This window comes from Gymnogyps californianus, chromosome 4 (assembly GCF_018139145.2).
Source record: "Gymnogyps californianus isolate 813 chromosome 4, ASM1813914v2, whole genome shotgun sequence".
Classification (NCBI taxonomy): domain Eukaryota; kingdom Metazoa; phylum Chordata; class Aves; order Accipitriformes; family Cathartidae; genus Gymnogyps; species Gymnogyps californianus.
Genome location: NC_059474.1, coordinates 33,167,987 through 33,191,026, shown reverse-complemented (window position 1 = coordinate 33,191,026; position 23,040 = coordinate 33,167,987). Strand labels below are relative to the sequence as shown.

Below are 23,040 nucleotides of genomic sequence, written 5' to 3'. Positions count from 1 at the left end.
GGATCAATAAACTCCAGAATGATAGATACCCTACAAAATGAAAGTGATTAGTAGTAAATTCTGGATACGTTTTATTAACATACTTTAATAGAAAATTTAATCACTGTTAATTCCAGACAGAATGCCTAAAAGGAAGAAAACCTGGTAGTTCATAAGTTTATTAATGTGATCTATAATTTATATCTTTACTTCACAAATTTAGTCCTAATTACTAGTGAGTGGGGAATAAAAGAAGGAGAGAAAATAGGTTGACTAACACTTGGTTACTTTTGTGAAAAAAGTTTGGTGGTCTCATTCATCTTCTACTGGATTTCTGCCAAGAGTACAAAATCCCGCATTAGCATTATACACATAAAGAAACAATTACCTTTTAGCTGCAGATCACGCAGTTGCTTAATAACACAGGAGCAAGAAAAACTAGAGAACAAAATGTTCATCTACTCGAGTCTGTGCTCAGTTTACTGTTAACTGAAACGGGGATAGATTATCACACAAACTTTAAACCCTTCTGGTTCACTTTATCATACATGGAACAAAGAAAAGCACACACATTTTTTGTGAAGGAGTAATATGATCAGGAAAATCTATGGTGTTTTTTCGTCTCTTTTTTCTTTTTTTAGGTTTTTTTTTTGGCTGGGGGGTGATGATTAGAACCTGAGAAACTCTTTGCTGGCCCCTTACGAGAGGGGCATATTTCGCTGAGAGAGATATTTGTCTTAACTTTTTCCTGCTAATACTTAAGCCTCTAAAATACCTGCTATAATTTCAGAAATACTGACCACATTACAAGTTCTTTATCTGAACCATTTCCATGTGGATTTAACTTTCAATTTACATTTGAAAAACCCAAGCATAACATGCATTCTAGTCATTCTATTTAGGAAATATTCTTTAGCTACATGCAGTTCTTGAAAACAAGGTATTAGCCGCTTTTCCCAGCTCAAGAATCTGATTTTTTTACCATAGGTTGAAGAAACTAATGAAGACAAAAAGTATGGTTCTGCAATGAAACAGGTCTCATGGTTTCTTTCAAGACATTGTTGCTTCAGTTCAGGGAACAATGAGCAATGATTCTAATATTCCACTTATGCTATTCAATGTGCAATCAATTCTCAATTAGACCATAACCATCCCAGTGGATGACTCAACAGGCCTTGAGGGCTGAGGAAGGAGGCACGTTTAACATATCCATCACTGTACGTTTCATCTCAGTGAAGAAGGACGACTCCTAACTCAGAAGTTGAAAAAGTGGAGCATAGTCTGAAAATTATTTATTTGAATATGAATTTAATTTAAGCATGAATTGTACACAATCTAGATGTACTTCAGTATTTTTAAATGGCCCGAAATCTAGTTGTACTGATACTCACAATAACCCTGAACATTCTTTCACCTTAAAACCTTCTGGCTTCAGTTACATCAAATAGCTTTTCAAGAATTTTAGGAACTATTACATGAGTCTTGGCACTGGAGTTCCCCTCAACTCCTTGAAATATGCAACTCACAACAGTGCACTAGCTGGAACTTTCCATTTCAACCATTTAAATGCCAACCAAACTACACCACTTTCCTTTTTGATGCTTTTTCATCATTTTAACAGAGCAGAGAATCAATTTGATACTAATATAGAATCTCCTATAGTGAAAAAGTTTATTATTCATTCGACTAGTTTCAGCTTCAATTTATGAGACTGTCTTTCTAATCCACAGATAATCTGATGAACTGTCCCTCTTGTGATGCTCTTAGACACTTGAGAATGGAAAAGCCATATAAAAGCTTCAGGAGAAGAGAAAGACTCTGGAATCCATTTTAGTTCAACTGCAACAAAGTAGCATAGATATACCTGACTAAGTTTGTGCTAAATCACTAATCAAACATTCAGGGGAGTTCAGCCTGATTTATTCATATTGGTGTCATCTCTTAGGATCACCTAAAACTAACTCTGGGGAAATGATTTTTACATTTATTATTTATGATCTTTTTGGGTTTGTAAATTACATCTGATGGAGTTTCAGGGTTAGTCCTGTCCATCTCGCGAATTCTTATAGTGTGGTTTGCCACTGTACAAAACAAATATTTTTTTCTAATCTTATTTACATTTTATAATTTGTCTCTACAAATTTTCTTGCCTAGAGACATACAAATCACAGAAATATCCACATGTCCAGAACAGGTAGATGTATAACAGTACTTTAGTTCCTTAATGTTAAGCATACCAGAGATTAAAATAATTGAATGAATTTTTCTTAATAGCTTCATTTCTTAACTTTTAAACACAGACACATTGCCTAAAACAAACTCTATTTGAGCTATTTATAAGTATTTATGATGCTATATCATTTTCTCTCACTATTCTAACACTTTATTCCAAACATCTACCTTATTTTCAAGCACTTTATTTCAAACACTAGACTTAGTATGTTGTCTTATCTGGTTGTTAGTACACACCTGATCCTTCAGCAGACACACACACCATCTCTCTCGCTTTCTCTAAGCACCTATAAATCTTTTTAAGAATTTTACACATTCTTTTTCTATATCAGAAATCATCATCAATATGACTCTAGGCTGGCATTATACTTTCCTTGATTGTTAAAGACCTGTGCAGTATCTTAATAGACACAGTTTATTCTTAGCTGAATGCACTTGACGACTATTCAATTTAGTAAAAGCTATGTGTGGATCCAAAAGGTAAAATGTTTAACTTTGGACTATGTTTCTGCATCTTTTAGCCACACAAACAAATATGTTTCTTAACAATTAAAATAACCATTAAAATCATTAATTGATGCCCAAAGAAACCCTTAAAAATGCTGTTTTCTTCAGCCTGGGGTCAGTGAATGCCTCTTGGTCTGTGGACTAGTAGTCAGGTATTTGCAAAAGGCAAATAAAAATGGGGCAATTGCCAGAGCAGCCAACAGCTAAATTTGCTTTGCAGGGGTCTGCACTTCCATTGGAAAATTTTAAAGCCAGAAACTGAAAATGGTTGAAAATCATTGAACTACAGAGCTGGTAATTTCATACAGAGGACACACGCCATATTTGCAGGTAATTCACCAAATCCAGTATCATTCAATTAGCTGACGAAAGAGAATTATGTTGTATGTTGCATTGACAAATGCCCAGCTGTAAATTTAAGGTCTCTGCGTGTATCTCTGACATCTAAGAGACTTTAGTATCTTTCTTAAAAGGTCATATTATGAATTATTTTAAGGTCAAGCAGTAGGGGAATGAAGTAATGGAAGGAAATTTCTTGATTTTTCTAGCTATCATTTCCTTATGCTTTATTACAGTTAGGAGGGGTCAGGCAGCCTCCAGAAGAGCCAGAAGAGCCTACAAGGTTAACAGACAGTATTGGTGGATAACGCAAGTAAAGAATAGAAAATATGCAGTATGTTTTGCTGCTTTAGACGTTGACTTCCATAGTTAATTAAGAAGCATGTTTAAATATGCTGTAATTTTGTGCTTTTAGTTCTATCTTTTTCCACTGTGGTGTTCCTCCCTTTTTTCTTATCCTTAAGATCAAGCATACAAAAACCTTATCTCACTGCTTTAGTTGTCATCATCATTCACTTTTACATAATCTCTGGGGAACACAATTTGATTCCATTATGCACAACTGATAGAGGCTTACTACCAAGAGCTAAATGAGTATTGTTCTACTGACTTTGACTCAAAATTTCAGGTTCTTATGCTCAGTGACTTTGCATGAGCCCTACTGACACACAGAAAGACTTCTCCCATTTAAATTCATTCTGTGGTTAAGCTTCCTTACACCAAAGAGGCACTTAATAAACTTCATTTAAATTCACTCTGTAGGACAGGAAATGTCTTTCATAATAGGTGTAATTTTCATGCTACAGAAAAAATTTGTCTTTGTAACCAATCAAATTTCTTTTTCCTTCTCAATCAACATCTCATATCCACCTACACAGTTGTCACATTAAACTCTGCCTTGGGAATTCAAATTAACAAACTGAAAAGACATTTCCATTTTTACTTAGGTGCATATGTTTTATCAGCATCAAAGTTAACTAAGTTTAATAGTTATAACGAGAAAAATTATCAGGTTAATAGTAACTGCTAATTCCTATAATAATGGTTTAGATTTATCTCCTGTACAATAAATAATTTGCTTAATAACTGAAACTTTTGATAATGAAAATATTTACTGTAACTTTAAAACTTAGTCTGTGTAATAAAGATTCACTGTCACTGCAAAAGGACAAAAATATGACACAGTACATTCAAATCAGTTTTATTTCTCCAGGGAATGACATAAAAACTTGATGAAAATGGATGTTCATTAGAAGTACTGATTAGTGTCTACCAAAGGGAGAAATGAAAGAACTGAAGAAATCTTTCAACTTCAACACAGCCTATCCAACCTTACTATTCCTTCTCTTTCTCACTGTATCTTCACACCCAGAGCCATATTTACAGCTCAACACTGCATACTCCAATGGCTGTTCAGTTTACAACAGTCAACATGCTCTATCTGTATTCAACTATAGTTAATTACAACAGTAACACTGATTGTACAGTTTACTTCACATTGTTCCTCTTAGAAAATGACAGCTCTTAATTCCACAGTTATGTCTCTTCTGCCTCTATGTCTTCTTAATAACTCTCTCCTCCCTAACTCTAGCAACAGTACTTCAATATCCTTGTCTCTAGTTCCTCCTCCTTGTCTCTCCAAGAATGTCGAACTACCCTGCACTTTTTAAAAATTTAATAAATACCTGACCATTTCCGCTGACTCTTATTATCTATGACCCCATTTCTGTCAGGAAAGGGTTGCAAGAAGAGACACCAGCAGCCTGGAACATCTTCTGCATGAGGAAAGAGTAGAATTTTTCAACTTAGAAAGGAGAAAAGAAAGAGAAATCTATACGGCAAATTCTATAAAGTCCCAAATAGAAGGAAAAAGGAAAAAAAAAACCAAAAAACAAGAAAGGACTACTTCCCATGACTTATTAAACAAAGTCACACAATACAGTTATCGTGCAAATTATAGGTTAAAAAAAAATCCTAAAGGAGTAACTTCGGCATAATACAGGAAGTTAACACTGAAAATTCATTGCTATAGAATGTTGTGCCATAATTAATTCAAAAAAGGATTAAAAAGAAATAAGAATGTATTCATTGGTGGCTAGGAGCTATAATATTCTGTATGCTAGATCTGGCTCAAAACCCCCTACATCATTGATTATGGTTGAATGTTTTGTTTTGCACAATCCTTCTCTAACTATCTTCTTAACAGTCATTGCTGCACTTACACACGGATGTAAACTGTGATGATAACTTGAGAAAATGCTAAACTTTGTTATTAAATCATAAGTTTAGATATACGCTCTTTTTATGTGGTAGAATTAGATATCTAGCCAACAAATAGACTGTCTTACCAGAATTACTCACGTGAACAAAGTTATTAATCTGTGCAAATTATGCAGTCCTAGGGTCCTCAGAGATATTCAAACTCTTCAGAAGCAAAAACCTTGCATTACAGGCTGCACAATGTCTAGCATGTTGATAGCTCCACATATGTTACTGCTTGCACATTCATTCAACAAAAAGAGATTTCTGTTTAAATAAAATCTACTCCATGCTCTTATTTTAAAGCATTTTTGTTTGTGCAGTCTGCCATATTTATTCTACAGCAGTTATACATCCATTTCCATGACCACTTTTTGATAACTTCTACTTCACAGGGAAGTCTCAATATTGATATAATTCTATATAACCCCCCAAATTATTATGTGTGTAAATTACACTCCGTTGCTTGAAGCAGTGATCATCAGGCTGATGTGGGGATAAATGCTGTTATATATTACAAAAAACTTCCTTCTCAATTGCAAACGATAACAAGGTTCTGTTGCTCCTGGGAAGGAAATCAAAGTTGGTCAATTTCAAAGAAAACTGAAAGCAGATATGTAAAAGACTGGCATATTTTTATGGATGATTAAATGCAACCTCAAATTAAATTTATACCTAACTTATTCACTATTACTTTTTCTCTGGAAATAAATATTAAAGCATTCTCTCTGTGCCAAAAAAAAAAAAAAAATTACCTGCCAATCTATGGCTAGGAATGAGTTGTAAAGTAGCATCAATAAAAGCAAACCTTGCCTTTTGTTTTCTTCCTAGGCAATAAAAAAGCTAAAACATAATGGATCTCATTATTCTACCCCATAGAATGTTCTGTTCATTTTTGAATAAAAACATCACTAAAGACTCCACTAATTCTACAAGGCTGGCAAAAAATCCAAAGGGAAGCCAAAACCTTATGACAGACAAGATTGTTATACACAACAGCACGAGCCATGAATTGCAGCTTGGGAGGCTCAGACTGGATGTTAGGAACAACTTCACTTCTGTAACTGCCCAGAGCGATTATGCAATCCCCATCCTTGGAGTTTTTAAACACTTGCACTAGACAAAGACATGGAAGACCAGATCCAGTGTTGGGGATAATCCTGCTTTAAGAGGAAGATCGGAGTATGTGATCTTCAGAGGTCCCTTTCAACCAACGTTTATATGATTTCCATGATTATTTCTTGAGGTTAACTCTCCAAGACAAGAGAAAGGGGAGCCAAATAACAAGAAAACTGAGTAACAATCATGTCGTCAGCATACATAAACCCCTCAAAGTTTCAGAGTAGTAATAGCCTGAAAGTCACAGAAGTGTATAATAGAACAAGCACCATCACATCCAACCATGTTCTTTCACTGTTCTCTGCTAGGGTGCTCAGTCACAAGGACTTTTGCCAGCTCAGGCACAGTTTTGGATGTCAGCTCTATATATTTGCTCCATACCTGAGATAACAGCCTCTTTCCTGAGTGCCATCTGAGTGACTGGGCAGGCAATAGTGTGTGTGAAGCCAAGCTCATCAACTCTGGATCAGCTTGAGCATGGGCAACCAGGTACTTTGTACTGCATTCCTACTAATGGGAAAATTGTACTGGGATGCCAAAACAACTCTGTGGATTTGGATATATTACAGTTTAGATAGATGAGATCTCTGTCTTGGCAGGGTGGAGCTAAACTGTTGTGGACTAAAATGCTTCTGGAACAAGAACAAAGGCAGTGATGCCATGCTGTGCTGGACTTTGACTGGAGTTGCCTCTGTACTCAGCCAGCCCGGTGTCTCCACACACTCTGGATCACACAACCATTTCACCTCAAACACTGCAGTCTAGAACTAGCTTGAGCAAGTGAGTCTGAAAGATCTATAAATCCTCATTTCATAAAGTAAAAAGAATATCACAATTACGGGGGCTACTTCTTACATGAAGGACTGTTTCTCAGTTTTTAAAAGCCTACTCAAATTTTTATTCACTATTCTGCAGCCTGGAATTCAACAAGGTCTATGTCAAAATATGGTGATTTTTTTTCTTCAATTTCTAAAAGGAAACTTTACCCAAGGTATAAGATACTATGGACTCAGTAAGATGGCCCCCATCAACCACCTCTAAGGAGCCTCCGAATGAATCAGAACCCAGTTTCGGACTTTGGAAATGAAATAATGTCTCCTTGTTCTGAGGTGCTTGCTGAGTGTGAGTTTTTAATGTCTTCGGAAAGTGTTAAATCTAACCCATTTCAGCTAGTCTGATCTGCTGCTAAATGCAGTATCAGTATTTTGGCTGTTAGAAAACATATAGAAATAAAATTAACTACAAAAATTATCAAAATGTCTTTTTTTCTTTTTTAGAATTGTTTTACTGATGTAACATTGTACATGCTGTATTATTACAGTGACTTCCATTGTGTTACTACTAAGATGTGGTAACCATCTGTTAGGACTAAAACTACTTGTTTAAAATATTACAAAAATTTTGGGCATACACCTAGTATGTAATCAGTAACATTGTACAGATTTTACTGAATTTAATTTTGCTTTATAATATAATTGAAACAGAATATCTGACATCTTCACAAGTCCTTCTTACCCATGTCCTAATTATGTAGCTACAGCTCTGGAAAAAACAGCAGATCTTTATATGGAAATCATCTAGCAGACTGGGTAGAATCACTATCTAAAAGCAAGTATAGAAATGCAACGGAAATTCATATTTTCTCATCAGAAATACTAAAAATTCACTTTATAGAGAAACACAACATTGCATTTCAACATCTAGCAAGAAGTGACAACCTTGTCCTTGTTCTTACTACAGCAAAGTGAAAAGAAGCAACCAAATGACGCATTGTACATTACCAGCATAGTAATGTCTTGCTTTAAAATTCAATGCCTCTTTTAAACGTTAAAGGATATAGTGAATGTACTACTGTTTATCAATCTGGCATATTTTTTTCTAACTAACTCCCACATTTTCTATCAACTTTTCCTGAATAAACAAATAATGAAGAAGCAATGAAGCAGCTAATAATTACTACCAACATTGAAAGGATAAAGAAATATTAATTTTCATGCATAACACTTAAAATCTGACAAGATTTCATGTCACTTGTGAAATTTGTGTGTGACCAAAACCTCAGCTCAATAGTATTCAGCCATGAAATGAAACCTTAGAGAATACTTTTTGCAAGTGGCAATGAACCTCACTGAAAGGATTCTTTCAGCCAGCTGCTTTAATGTAGTTAGCCAGCTTCCCAGTTTAAAGACAGTCTCTGCCAACAAAAAGATATCACTTCCATGTCTGAGTCAGACAAACAAAATATGTCATGAACAAAAGCTTTGTTTATTTTTAATCTCAGCTGGTTTTGGGGGTTACTTTTCCCATTCTCAAGCAGCCAACAGGATTTGTTTTAGGTAACAGTTTTGTTTAAATTGTGGAAGTTTGGGAAAAGCAAAAAACATTAAAAAATTAATTATGGCTATACAAAAGAAAGCATAAAGATGATACTATATAAGATGCATACTATCTATTATACAAGAAACTTTTCATCTGAAATATAATAGCTGTCTCTGTGTACTTTTAAAAAAAAGTAGCAATTAAATTAATAATCACTGAGTTTTGACTTGGCAGTTTTTGGGTAAAGCTATTTATCTTTAACTCTCTCTTCCCAAGAAAAGGTGCCCAAATTTAGAAATAATGAACAAATAAATGTGCTTCCAAAACTTTAATGAATACAATGTGATTTTGACACAACATTAATTAGGGTATGATATAAAACCTGGAGAATTGACAGAGTCACAGAATGGTTGAGATTGGAAGGGACCTCTTGAGATCATGTAATCCAACCCCTCTGCTCAAGCAACCTGCTAGAGCAAGTTGCCCAGAACCGTGTCCAGTCGGGTTTTGAATATCTTCACAGATGGAGACTCTACAGCCCCTCTGGGCAACCTGTTCCAGAGTTTGATCACCCTCACAGTAAGAAGCATCTTCTCGTCTTCAGACTGAATCTCCTGTTTTTCAATTTGGGCCCATTGCCTCTTGTCCTGTCAGAGGGCACTACTAAGAAAGACTGTCTCCTCCTTCATTTCCTCCCATCAGGTATCTATACACATTGATAAGATCCCCCCTGAGTCTTCTGTTCTCCAGGTTAAACAGTTCTAGCTCTCTCAGCCTTTCCTCACATGACAGATGCTCCAGTCCCTTAATCATCTTTGCGGCCCCTTGCTGGACTTGGCTGAAGTAAGTCTGCATCTTTCCTGTACTGGGGGGCCCAGAACTGGACACAGTATTCCAGTGCAATAGGGAATATTGCATTCACTCTGCAAAATATGATCATAACTTTGAAATTGAATTTGCAACGGCTATCTATGGAGAAAATAAGGTTCCACAGGTAGCAAAATTGTTGCCAGGTAAATGAATGTAATGAAGCAAGAAGATACAATGATGATGTTCTCTTTGGATAGTAAATGCCAAAGACAAAGGTAGATGGGGAAGCCAGAGGAAGGGCAGGATCTAAGCCAACACAACCTCAGGGAAAGAACAAGGGAGTAGCTATGATCATCAAACTCTGAGATCTGTCCCTTACTTCAAATTGGGAAATATTATTTTCTTCCTCTTGTTCTCCTTAGAGGAAAGTATCTGTGATGGAATGACTGCATTTTAATAGTGGTTAACATTGACTACAGTTTTCATTTAACGAGCAAAGCTGATTAGAAACAGGGTTTAAAGACAACAGATAGCATATGAGTTTTTCTTACAGATTATTAAGACATATTCACAAAAAAATTAACTTAACTTGCTCTGACTCAGTAAGAATGAAAGAGTAAAAGTAGGTCTCAGAGTCCTTCTGTGAGGAGATGATGTCAGAACACACGGGCTGGGTTATTTGTTTCAAGAAGTAGTAAGCTGTTTAGATTAGGTGGGGGAAAAAAACCCCAAACCAAAGTCTACTGGAAGACAAATCATCTTAGTGCATGATTAGTAAATTTCAGTATGCTTTCCTTGTGAGTTAAAAGAAATAAAATAATTTTTAACATCAAATTTTTAACTTTTATAATAAAGAGTGAAAAACAGAAGAAAATTAGTTTCTGCTACCGAAAAGATAACTTTGAAAGGAAAAATATTAAGATTAGTAGCCTGGCATAAGAGTAACAAAGGAGATAACAAGGTACATATTAGTGAAAAGCAACGTCAGCTTTACTTGGCAGTAAATAGCAACAACATTGAACATTTATTTAAACATCTAGTAAGGAAGCCAAAATACAATACCTGCTCAAAAGTTCAATGATATTCACTGTCAGAGCAATTTCATTTAAGAGCACACTGTGCCTCAGCTTGCTTTTTTTCTATTCATCACCAGTTTGAAGGATACTCAGCAGAAGAATAATATGCGATTCTGCAACAAATTGAGCCTGACTGCTTCCATGTATGTAACTCTGTAAAATAAAAATGAAAAACAGTCCTCTTTACAACAAAGAAATCCATTGAAAATGGCACAACTGGATATGTGAGAATCAAAATAAAACCTGTTTTGCAGAAAAATACAGACAGCAACAGCTACAGGTGAACAGCACAGTTTATGTATATTTAGTAAAAAGGAGTGTTAAAACCAGCATATTTAGGCAAAGCACATATATACAGTGAATGTAAAGTTTCATATACAAGTGCATTATGCTGGACTCTTTTTCACAGTGCTGCTAGTGTGGAATAAAGAACATGCATTTATTTGCTCAGGAGATACAATTTTTGAGAAGGGATGTTATGAAATCAAGGACATGCCTCAGCATGGTTTTAACAAAAGTCAAAACTGAACCTTGCCTTTAAAAAATCAGTCTATTTTAGTCTTGCTTAGATTGAGTGAAGTTTCTTCATACAAAGTCTATTCCATCTTTCTCCATGAAGGTACAATTGTGTCCATAAAAAAAATCCTAATTCATAAAATGTCTTGTTTATATGGAATTGCAGTAAATGCAATCACAGATGTTAATATTAAATGCAAACCTAACACAGTCTACTTTTTTCCCCCCAAAATAATTATTGTTAATGAGCTCATTTTGTACGTTTATTAAGAACATATAGCATATTATTCAGAAGTTGTTAGTGTTTACTGTTATCTAGCTATGATAGCAAAAAAAGCAAAAATTTGAAGGACTGCAAACATGCACAAAACGAGGACGATTCTCTCTCTTCCTCTACTACATCAATTAGAAATATTACGTATAGCTTGTCATACTATTCTATGTGAAATTAAATATATCCATGTTCTCAAAGTATTATTTATATGTATTCTTCTTAGGCATAGATTTAATTTTCACCCAAAAAAACCAGAAAGAAAAATGCTGACTCCTATTAAGGTAAAGAAAAAGGAAACATTTTGCCCTCCTTATGTATTCAGGGTTTTGTTATTTTGTTTATTTTTTAACTTATATGTTTTGCTTTAATTCATTTTACTCTGAATAATTCTGCCTGAATAGCATCCTTGTCAAGATTCAGAACAGTTCAGATCTGAAATACTCTGATGCTTCAGCATACAAAAGAATGCCTTCATCTGCACTGGTTATATTCTGGTTGATGCACTGTCAAAACATGCAGTTGTTCAGATATGATAAAAGTTTTTCCTCAGTGGATGGTTATCTACTGTTTTCAAAATTCAATTATATTATGCTCATTCAAATAACCAATTCAAAGCTAAACCATGCAAGAACTTCATGTATCTAAAGATTCCATCTCTCAAAGAAGACATCTTTTTCCTTTAACAAGATAAAAATCATTGATCTCATAAGAATATCTCATTGCAGTATGATATGACAATGAGCCAACCTGTATTTCTTGATTTTTTCCAGGGCTCCTTATAAATCTCACTAAGGCTATATATACACACACACACACACATATACACAAAACAAAAGAAGGAAATAGGAATATTTCACATCAACAAAAATTAATGATGAAGTTAAAATGATTAATAGATCGTGTACTCTGACTCAGCTGTGACCACAGTCCTGCAAATAGAGACCCTGTGTCATTATTTCTCATGCAGCTAAAGCAATATATACGTAGGCATACATGTACACTTGCAGGATCTGGATTCAAGTGTGCCTAACAAATGGTAAACATCTATTTCTTCTTACAATCATAGCACCAAGTTATAGTCTAAAGCTTACAATGATTACAATATATACTGTATTTGTTAACACAATGTGAACTGAAATAAAAACCGAGCCTTTCATTAGAAAAGTGTAACAGGGTCTAGTAGCGCTATTTAGTTATTAAATACCTATATGCATTTATACGTAATCACTACTACTCTTTCTCTACACACACGCTAAATTGTATAAAAATGCACATTGGGAACTAAAGAAATACACTCTATGTTGAAGAGACAACATTATTATCACCAATTAATAAAACTGGTTGTCACATGACTCCTAAGACTATAAATGCCTTCTGTATTTGTAAAAAATTTAGATGAGAGATGTCATTTTTATTGATATGCTTTATACTTTGTTAAAGTAAATTATTTTTCTCTTTTTCTTTATGGTAGCAATTTAATTCACCATTGAAAGAACAGAATCTAAAGTATGTACATAAACACACACATGCAGAGACTATATAGAGAAATCATTCCTTTCCTCAAAATAGTTTACTGATGTTAAATTGTTTAGCTTTCATCCTAAAAGGGAGGAAGAGTCTCGCCTCCAAAAAAAGTAAATTTTATGCTACTGCTTCTGAGGATATAAATCTGTCCCACACTGGAGAGGAATCACATTTTAGGTGCTAGTCTTCATCACTCAGCATAGTAACTTTATTCAAAAATATCACTCAAGTTTGTGTGACTTCTGGTTTCACTTGGAAATATCAAATAACTACAAAGAATTTTGTTAATCAAACAGGTCAGTTTCATAACTATCTAGCTGTCAAACCCATACATTAATCATGTTTTTAAAAATGCCAGCAAATATGCTCTCAACTCGGAAAAATGCAAGCATGATTTTTCGTTAGTTATTAACACTTGAAAAATTGACTGAAAAATTCTCTCAATCTGAGGATGATCAGAGTTCGCAACAGGTAAACCCAATTTGCAACGCTGTACATGTAGACTACTTACAATGCAAAGTTGAAACACCACAAAGAAAAGACTAAAAGCTATAAAAAATAATTAATTGCTAATGTTTTTAAAATCATATTCTAATTAAAGAAACTTAAGTCTTGTCTACCTGAGAAGGCAAGTTTTTATATGTTACAGCAGTGGTTATGTTGATTTGATCTAATGTACTAGTAGGGTTGGTATCACAATGACATAACAAGGATACAGCTATTGGAAAGACGTTCTCAATCAGAAATCTTTGCCTGCCTGTTTGTTAAATTCCTGAAGTAATTAGTTTTATTGCATGATGTAAAATACGTATATTTGTCTCAGGATTTTTTCATTTGAGGTTTTCCCAGGAGTTGTTTGAGAAGCTTTGAAGGTACGAAACGCATCACCAGACCAGTCTCTCAAAAGATTAAGTCCTTAAGAAGACAAAATCATGAAAACAAAGATATTCTCATTATCACTACTAATTAGGTGACAGATAGAGTCCTAGCTACCACCTTGTGGTAGTGCAGCCCCCCACCCCCCCCACCCCCCAGGCCCCGTTGCGATGTCAGGACCAGCCAACATTGTGTTCTTATGCAGTGAGTCGGGACAATCCGGTACTTTCTCATCCTGGCTATCGTACAGTGAGTTAGGATGATTAGGCACTCCTTAACTGTACCTGAAAATCCTCTTGCCTGGAACCGTACCTGAAACTCCTGTTGCTTGGATCATGGCCCACCTTGGAGGGTGCCAGAATTACCTGACAAGAATTATGGGCAGAAATGAAATACTCTGACCAGTCAATCATCTCGCGATCCTACAAATAGTGATCCTAAGCAAGACCCTTTGAGCGCTCTGGGATCACAGCAGGCTGTGACCCAGTATCTCCCCCTGAGTTGGGATGCCTCTCAGGGTAGATTTTGTGAGGATTTTAACTGGTAGATTTCACGACGATTTTAAACAGTAGATTTCACGAGGATTTCCAAGATTATCTGCTGATAGATGCCGATGAAGAAGAAGGGGTCAAAGACTGTCTGTTGACAAATGCTGACAAAGCAGAATAGTGAGTAATTCACTACAATTAGATTTTGCTAGGGTTTTAAAGATCTTTTGGTACCAATAATTTATCACTATTGGCTGAGAGAGAAAAAACTCGATTATAGGTTAACCTCTATATCTGTGTGTGTGTTTGTATGTACGTGCAATTTGATTTAAGAAACTTTGTAGTGCTGATAGCAAACTTTATTAAATCACTCTGACAATTGGCTGATGACTATTGTTAAAAATCACATAACCTAATCTTGTGATTTATCGTAACGGTGTTAATGAATCTTAAATTGCTGCTACCTCAAAGTCACGTAGGATCCATAATCACTCATTCCCCGACAAACTTGCATAGTAATTTAATGGGAGATTTTCCTTACCCTCTGTAACCCTTCTATTAGGCATAAACTGTTGTCCAAGTCTGAGACTAAGTTTGGATCCAGCCACACCTAGACTCCTGAGATGGAGTTTAGAAAGCAAGGGGGTCCATTCTGAACCTCGTGACTCAATGGGAGGGTCTCCCTTACCCTTTTGCATCTCCAGTCTCTGTGTAAATAATTCTAAATCGATTCTAACTCCATTTTCCTTTGCATGTTTCTTCCATGTAGCAAGTAGAGTGAACCTTGCTATCGAACTCTTTTAAGTTGCACTTTTACAAATTCACATTAAAATCACTTTTGCCAATACCTTTGATGGTGATTCTTTAAGCGATCTAAACCACTCCATTTGCGACACACCTGATACTCAGTATAAAGAAAAAAACATGGACTAGATACAGTTTATATGCAAATGCTGAAACTTGAACCAACCAAAACCAAACAAACCAAAACCTGAAACAAACAAAACCTGCCTAGAAGACCTGAATCACAGACTGTAATTTGAAAACTAGCTGATGAATATGAATTTCTGGCTAAATGTCTCATAGGGATTAATGTTGTAACTATATTTCTTTAAATGTGAGTTGCTAAAGGCATAGCCTTGCTTGCAAGGAAGTGGATGTTCTTTGATTTAGTTCTGGAAACACTGTGTGTATATTAAAAAGCTAGTAAGAGACAATTGTTACCTACTGCTCTGTCCCCAGAGAGGGGACAGGAATGGATAAAAGCAAAGTGAGTAGCCACCTTAAACACAAAAACCAAGTTTCATCTTTATTTGAGAAGGCAAGAGATCTCAGGTTAACTGAGAGAGAGAGCGCGCTAGTTGAAAGCCAGTTAGTTAAAATGTTAAATAAGGCAGATATTTACTGTTCGGTACTGCCTTTAAAAAAAAAAAAAAATCATTTTAACTGTTAACGTCTTTGTTCTATTACTAATGTCCTTAGGTAGATTATTTTTTAAAGTTACCTAGTAATAAATCTAACTCTCTGTGATCAATAGGCTCCTCAAATTGCCTCCCCAAGACATTGTTCTCCAAATACTCAAACCAGCAGCATGCTGCATCTCCTCTATAGTTGTGGGTCAGTCAGAGCAATGGTAGTGAAGAAGTCAAGAAAGTGAAAGACTGTTCCAGTGACGAAGGATAACCAAAATAATTTGCATTCAACAATATAATGTGAATCACCTGAATTTACGACAGTACCTCACTCCATTTCTAATGAGGAATGGATCTTAACCACTGCACGAAGGAATTACAGGGTGTGTTTTTTCTGCAATGAACTTTCAGATCTACATTCTGAACAACAGACAAAAATCAGAGTAGAAGCTTTCAGAAGACAGAAGACCAGTAGTTAATGTAAAAATGATGGCAAACAGCTTTTCTTGAAGGGAGAATAGTGAGAACTGTGTGACATTCATCCTTGTGTCTTTCCCTACAGTTATATGACGACACTGTGAGGCCACTAGAAGCATAGATTATATTTGTATGCATACATATTTATGCAAATGTACCCCCACACAGCAGTTTTGTACACTGCAATGGCCACTGACTCATCAAATGTTGAAATTCATGGCCATCTGCGGCTCATACCTACCTAAAATAGAATACATTTAAAGACAATATTTTTTTAAGGAATTTTGATGAATTAGCTTTTCAACAGTTCACAACCAGTTTTCTCCACACATTTTTGTGGTTCCTCAGTAGCTTTTAATTGGGTAAAGTTCTTGAAATTATATCCGTATAACCAAAGTAAAGGACCTGGTCACATGTGAGGTTTATTTTCATACTTCTTCTTTCCCTCTATAAGAAGGTTGCTGAATGACCTACATGCAAGGTGCATATTCTCATGAAATTTTATTTGAGGCTACAAACTATTAAGGGACTGAGAAGTGAGATTTCTGGTTTTGCTATCTTTTCTGCTTTTTGACACTGAATCCATTTAATATTTGGAAGCTCTGTGAAGTCTATCTGGCTGCAAATGCTCTAGGCAAATGCTTTAAACAAATTCATGAATAAACTCAGCATTTCTCTTTCATTTTAGAGGCATCAAGAGGGAGGACCATGTAAGATGCAAAGCTAAAGTCCGTCAGAAGAGATGGAACCATGGTTTGAGCAGAAGAGCTGTACAGCCACACAATTCCCGCAGCCACACAACGGATGCAACAGCAAATGCCATGCTGGTAGGACTAATAGAGGAACCAAAGCATGAGTGATTGACACTTTGAACCGGGTCCTTTTCCAGCGTTAACATTCTCCTAACTCAGGTCTGATTCCACAGAAGCAATTTGAATTGCTAACTGAGATAATCATGTCCCCAAAGCAGGCCATTTTCTTCGGCAGTGACAAACAATTGTTCAATGCATGCACATTTCCACAAAGCTGTGTTAAATATTTATCTACTATTCGTAAACTCATTAAATATTTAGTGTTATTGAACTGCAGATGGTACATATATATAATCCCTCACTAGGATAGTCAAGGATAACAACAATGTATTTTTAAATTTCCCTAAATACAGCATATGCTTGTGATTTCCCTTCAAGAGCGATAGTTGTCATGCTTCAGTAAAATACTTAAGTGTAACCTGTGCTCTTTCCTTCCTTTCTGTTAATGCAATGTAAATAAAACAGAAACAAAGTAATTGAAAAGAAGGCCTCTTTGAGTTACATGTTAATTCTTAAGGCAATACAATTAACTTGTGGAGTACCCAAGATCAAAACTGAAACATGATTTCAGCTGTTCCAGTACTCTTTCCTAAAATAAACATCATGATGTTTATTTTTTACGAGTATGTGAATGATGGATGCTGGGATGGAGGGACCGGATTAAACTGAGTTGGGTTTAGTAATAGCATACCATACAAAGCTACTTCATGAAGTATTATCATTTTGGATAACTAAAGAAATAACTTGTCCTGAGCGTACAAGACATGACACACATTTAAAAGTGCATTGGAAACCAATCAAAAGCAGACAGTTTTGAGACTAATTACCCTTCTTAATAATAAGCAGAATTTGGATTGCATGTTGAAGAAACCTCTAGATGGAGAATACCCCCTGGAGGAGAAAACAGGCCAAATTCAAGCTAATACATGCGGAAAGAGGTGAAGCAACACACTAGTTAACTGCCCCCAAAGAGAGTGAGTTACGAAATCCATACCAATAGGACAAACACTATTAATTTGTCTTCCTTTACTACATTCACATTCAGGGTGAAATTCATCAGAGAGAGGAACATTATGGAAGGCCATGGATTACTTAATTATGATTAAGCCTTCAGAATGGCCTATTTCAATTAAAGTCCATAATTTTTGCCAAGAACATATATTAGCTATAAGAATTTGTTCTTTTCTCTTAATTTAGAGGGGAAAAAAGAACCCCACAACATTCTTTGTCACATCAGAGTTTTATATGTTTTCAAATTAGTGTCCAGGAGTAGTATGACTTTCATTAGTATTTAAGTGTTTAAAAAGCAGAAGTTCTACAACGTTCTCTCACAATACCATTTACAGACCTTACCGTTTTAAGTGTGAATTCAGAAAATGGTTAAACATGTTATGGAGAACAAATAGTTCATTCAGTAAAGCAAACACTTTGAGACCAAACACCAAGGTATATTAATTTAACGTTCTATTGTGTATTTTCATGATCATATGCATATTTCTCCAGACAAGTTTTTTTCCATGTTAACTATGTAACACTTCAAAAGCAGCACCCTTCCCAGCAAGATTAAGATCTTAAGCAGCTCAAAAAAACCTGGCTTTCAGACTCTTGACTTTTTTACACCTGTTTAAATATTATGTTTTCTAAAGAACAGCATAGTTTCACATAGCTCCACTTGAAGCAATGCTCTCCAAATACGCTGATTTGATTACTACACAGTAGTATCTGTTCAGTTCATACAGGTAAATCAGATTTTTAACTTGCTTAAGAACCCAACAGGGGACTTCATATGAAGTTATTAACCTAGGCAGGTCTGTGAAAATCTGAAAATAGAAACCTAATGTAATTCCTTGTTTTCTTTCCACCATAGAAGATACTACTATCTGCTGGGGATAGTACATGTACAGTAGCCTATTTTCCCTGTAGCAGCCAGCCCTCAAAAGCCCTTATCATGACCAATGATGTGAAAAACATGAGATGATGCTGTTTTGGGCCTAAGTTGTTCACATGTGTGAGAATGGCTACCAACTTAGAATATCTGTTAGCGTATGGACACGACTTGCCAAAATAACTTTAAACCTTTTTTTAGATGGGGGATGTAATGTGGGTATGAGTTTACTTTAAAGAACTTAAACAACACTGAAACTGAGTAATTTATATTTATATATAGATATATATGAAGTATATATACAATAATATATGAAGTCACATCTCAAAAACTAAAGAAATACAAAATGTCTTGACTCCAGTACACTCAGTAAACAGCTCAGAAACCTCTGACTATTCTAATAACATATTAATTTCCAACAGTTACGATAATGTGTGTTTAATAGGTCAATTTCTTTTATTGTAGCTATTCTTTTATTGTAGATACCCAGTTATAAAAGGGCATATCTGCAAATGATGCTTAACTGCTTCAAAATTTAACGTAGTATTAAATACAAAATAAATCTAAACTCAGTTACTGCTAACAGAAATCCTGAATTAATGAATTTGTGTTTCTAGCAAAATGAAGACCATATATGATTATATTAAGAAATGTGCAGCCAGCTATTTGGGCCAGTAGTTTTTTCAGGGATCTTCATTTTATTTAACAGTGAAACAGGAACATTTTAGTTTAGCACTAACCCACTTGAAATAAACACTTTTAGACAGTTATTAGCTCTATGAACATCTCCAACTCAAATATAAGCCAACAGAATGCCACTCTGGTGAAAATTTCATTTATTATATTCCTAGCAAGCAACCACTCTAAGCAATGTCTCTACATGAAATCCAGTCCAGCTCAGTTACAGGCCAGCAAGACCAGGACTAAGAAAACAGCTAAGGTGCACAGACCAGCACACACAAAATGGTGAGGAATAGACAGAATTACTAGAGGTGGTGACTACGCACTTTTAGTGATTTTGTTCAGCTTACACTCAAGCGCTTCACTGTAAAAAGTAGTAGGATAATCTAGAAAATCAACATTGGACCCCACAAATAAAACTCCATGTATTTACCCCTGTCTCAGCATCCATGGTGTAACAGTTAGTGCAGGTGTTCAGACTTCCACTTACTAAACATGATTATAAAATGTATCAGCCACTTTTGATGGGAGAGTTTAATAGCTATGGATAAATTTTACCCTATTTAAGAAATATTTAATGTTGAATTTTTTAAAAATTCATATAATACAGATACACATGACAATCTCATACAGACTCCTTGATTCACTCATATATTAATTCAATGAATATGAGCTACATCTACCTTGAGCTCACTGCTGTATTCACCATTGCCCCAAACCAAAACAGAGTCCAGAGACAGCAGCCAGTTTTCACAGGACTGGCTGGCCAAAACAGGCTGTGCTAGCTGCCTTCCACAAAGTCCATCTGGCACCGAGCACGGAATATGATCTGGGTTCCCAGCCCTAGGGCAGAAGTGGAGAAATGCTGCCTACTTTTGCAGACTAGCTGGCTGGAAAGGGTAGTTGGTATAATTTAAAAGAGCATACAAATCCTAGTTTATGTTGCTGCTTTGGTTGTCCCTAGGCAGCTTTTATAGCCATACTGCGTTATTTAGGGTGTCTAGAAGTGCTATCAAAGGAATTAGTTATTAGATGTGATCTCACAAATCCAGAAACTGCGAACACTCTGCTCAGCCATACAGAGGCTTTGATACAACCGGCTGAATAAGAATTTATTCTGAGGGACAACTCACACATTTATTAATTACTAAATAATAAGAAGACAGAAGATACAGCAATCCTTCAATGAACCATTACCTTGTGGGTTTCAGACAAAACCCAGAACTTAACCTCTCATTAGGAATAAAACATTGCTACCCATAAGGCTATAAAGCACTTGATTTCCAAGTTACCTAATAGATTGGCATGCAACAAATGTCTTCCCCCTGAATGGGCGTTACAACACACAGTACCCACGTGAGAGACGTTAACAGAGATGAAGGTATGATCTCCAAGATCTCTGAAACAGCATTCTGGTAGTTTTGGGAAGTTTCCATGACACAGCTTAGCCTAGCTGCCCAAGGAAAGGAAATTTTTGCAACTGTGATGCTTTGCTTAACAATGTGACTACTTTTTAATCAACTTAAGAAAGATGGCAAAAAGATCTCAGAGAAAACTGACATTCCTATACATTTCATTACAGCTGGACAACCAAACCAGTGATTCTAATGAAAGAAAAGCTGCAATTAAAGTTCAACTGTTAATAGTTGTTTTGGAGTACGGACTGCTTGCTTAACACATGGAAGCCAAACTATGATACTTCTTCTAATTAGGAAACAAAAGAGATTTTGAGATGTTTTTTATGAACAGCATTCCCCTAAAAACACAAACACATTATTAATAAGAACTATTTTCTGAACTCTAAAATATCCCTGGACTATTGCCCTCATTCTGACAGGGCAGAATCACTGGTCATTTAGCTGCCTTTTTTTTCTTAAAAAAAAAAAAAATAGTCAAAAGTAAAATATTAACCTAGATGCTGCCATATACCTATAGTTACTATAGGTTTATATATTATAGTATAGTCAGCACTGATGACACAAGTCCAGACAATCAGATAAGACCGTGGTTAAATAACTTTACTTTTCCCCTTGGCATGTTCTAGGGTGGGAACCCTTCTTCCCCACTCCATCTCCTGAATCCTTTTGTCCAAGACAGCGCGGAAGTGTGACGAAAAGACTGGTCATGGCGTAACACAGGAAAGACAGCTACCATATAGTAGACTCAAAGAAAGACTTCCTTATAGAGATGGAAGAGATGAAATACCCATCCACCCGAGCAAATTTTGTTGTTGTTATTTTAATTGTGGTTTAGAACCTAAGGCTAGTGAAGTGTCATATGATTGCAGATATCCAGAAAACATCTATACGTTTAAGCTTCCCATTTTTTTTCTGGGTCTACAGTAACATTTTCTTTTGACACAGAAATTACAGCCATTTTGGATATAGCCTTCACCATAATAACCTATACCTTTGCGTAATATTTATGAACTCAGAGATGGTTTTAATTTCTTAGTCAGGACCTATAATATTTTCTCTTTTGAAATTTCAAAGTGTTCTTTCAATTGGTTTCCAAGCTGTGAGGCAAAAAAGGTCGTTTGACCTGAATTTTGAAGTGCTGGAAGCAAAAGTGAAGAGAGAGGTTTTACTATGACACTAACTCCAAAATAGACTTTGCTGAATTCAAACAGCTGTGAAAAACACAAACTTTACTTTGTAGCAGAAGCAAGGGGAGGTGTAAATCCCAAATTACCCCAAAGCCACAATCCAATTAACAGCAATAGGGGAATGAGAGAGTAATCCTGTGTTTGATGTAGTTACCTACCCCAAGCAAATTGGATACTGCCCCTAATTCAGCCACACAGAGTTCGGAGATACATATTAAGTTATTTCATCTACAGGTTTTGCAGATGACCACTAACTGCAAGTTTCATAGTAGGTTAAGTCATTTTTTGGATTTGGAATAGCAGAGAAACTTGTCAAGTACAGGGGAAATATTTGTATATTTGGAATGCTGCTTTGTAAATGCTAATTAACTAGAAAGGTGAGACATACTAGGCAGGCATGACCAATTGAGCATGAAAAATTAGTCTACGTGATTGAGTAGTTAAATACCTGCCAGAGAGGAAAACCATGCTAGTCATTCTTGCCAAAGTCATTTTTAGTACCATCCGAAGCACAGCCTGTACATCAACTTATAAACCTTAACACTTACTTTAGAAAGAGGTATCTGAGTGAACACAGTATAAACTAACAGATTCATGAATTGAAAAGTTTATTTCTTGAGTACAACTGTGGGTCTCTGATCCCCTTTCAAATTACACTTTTTAGTAAACACTGGATTATTCTTGAGAGGAAGACTGACGGCTAATTGACAAAACACGAACACAAGGGAATGGAGTTACAGCTGCCATTAAGGGACAATAGTCATATTCGTAGTAATGTATTTGCTTTCAGCTATTTGTATTTCAGGATTTTTTTTTTTATAGTAACAAAAAGAAAATGATACTTGTGTGA

The 23,040-nt window shown here is 35.6% G+C and overlaps 1 protein-coding gene across 1 annotated transcript in view; it reads right to left on the bottom strand.

Annotated features, from left to right (window-relative positions):
- TUSC3 (tumor suppressor candidate 3) overlaps positions 1–23,040 on the bottom strand; it is a 148,285-nt gene that overhangs the window by 14,486 nt on the left and 110,759 nt on the right. Inside the window, exon 7 of the mRNA XM_050895753.1 lies at positions 10,730–10,793. Within this exon, the coding sequence (XP_050751710.1) occupies positions 10,730–10,793 (64 nt within the window). The remainder of the gene's footprint in view (positions 1–10,729; positions 10,794–23,040) is intronic.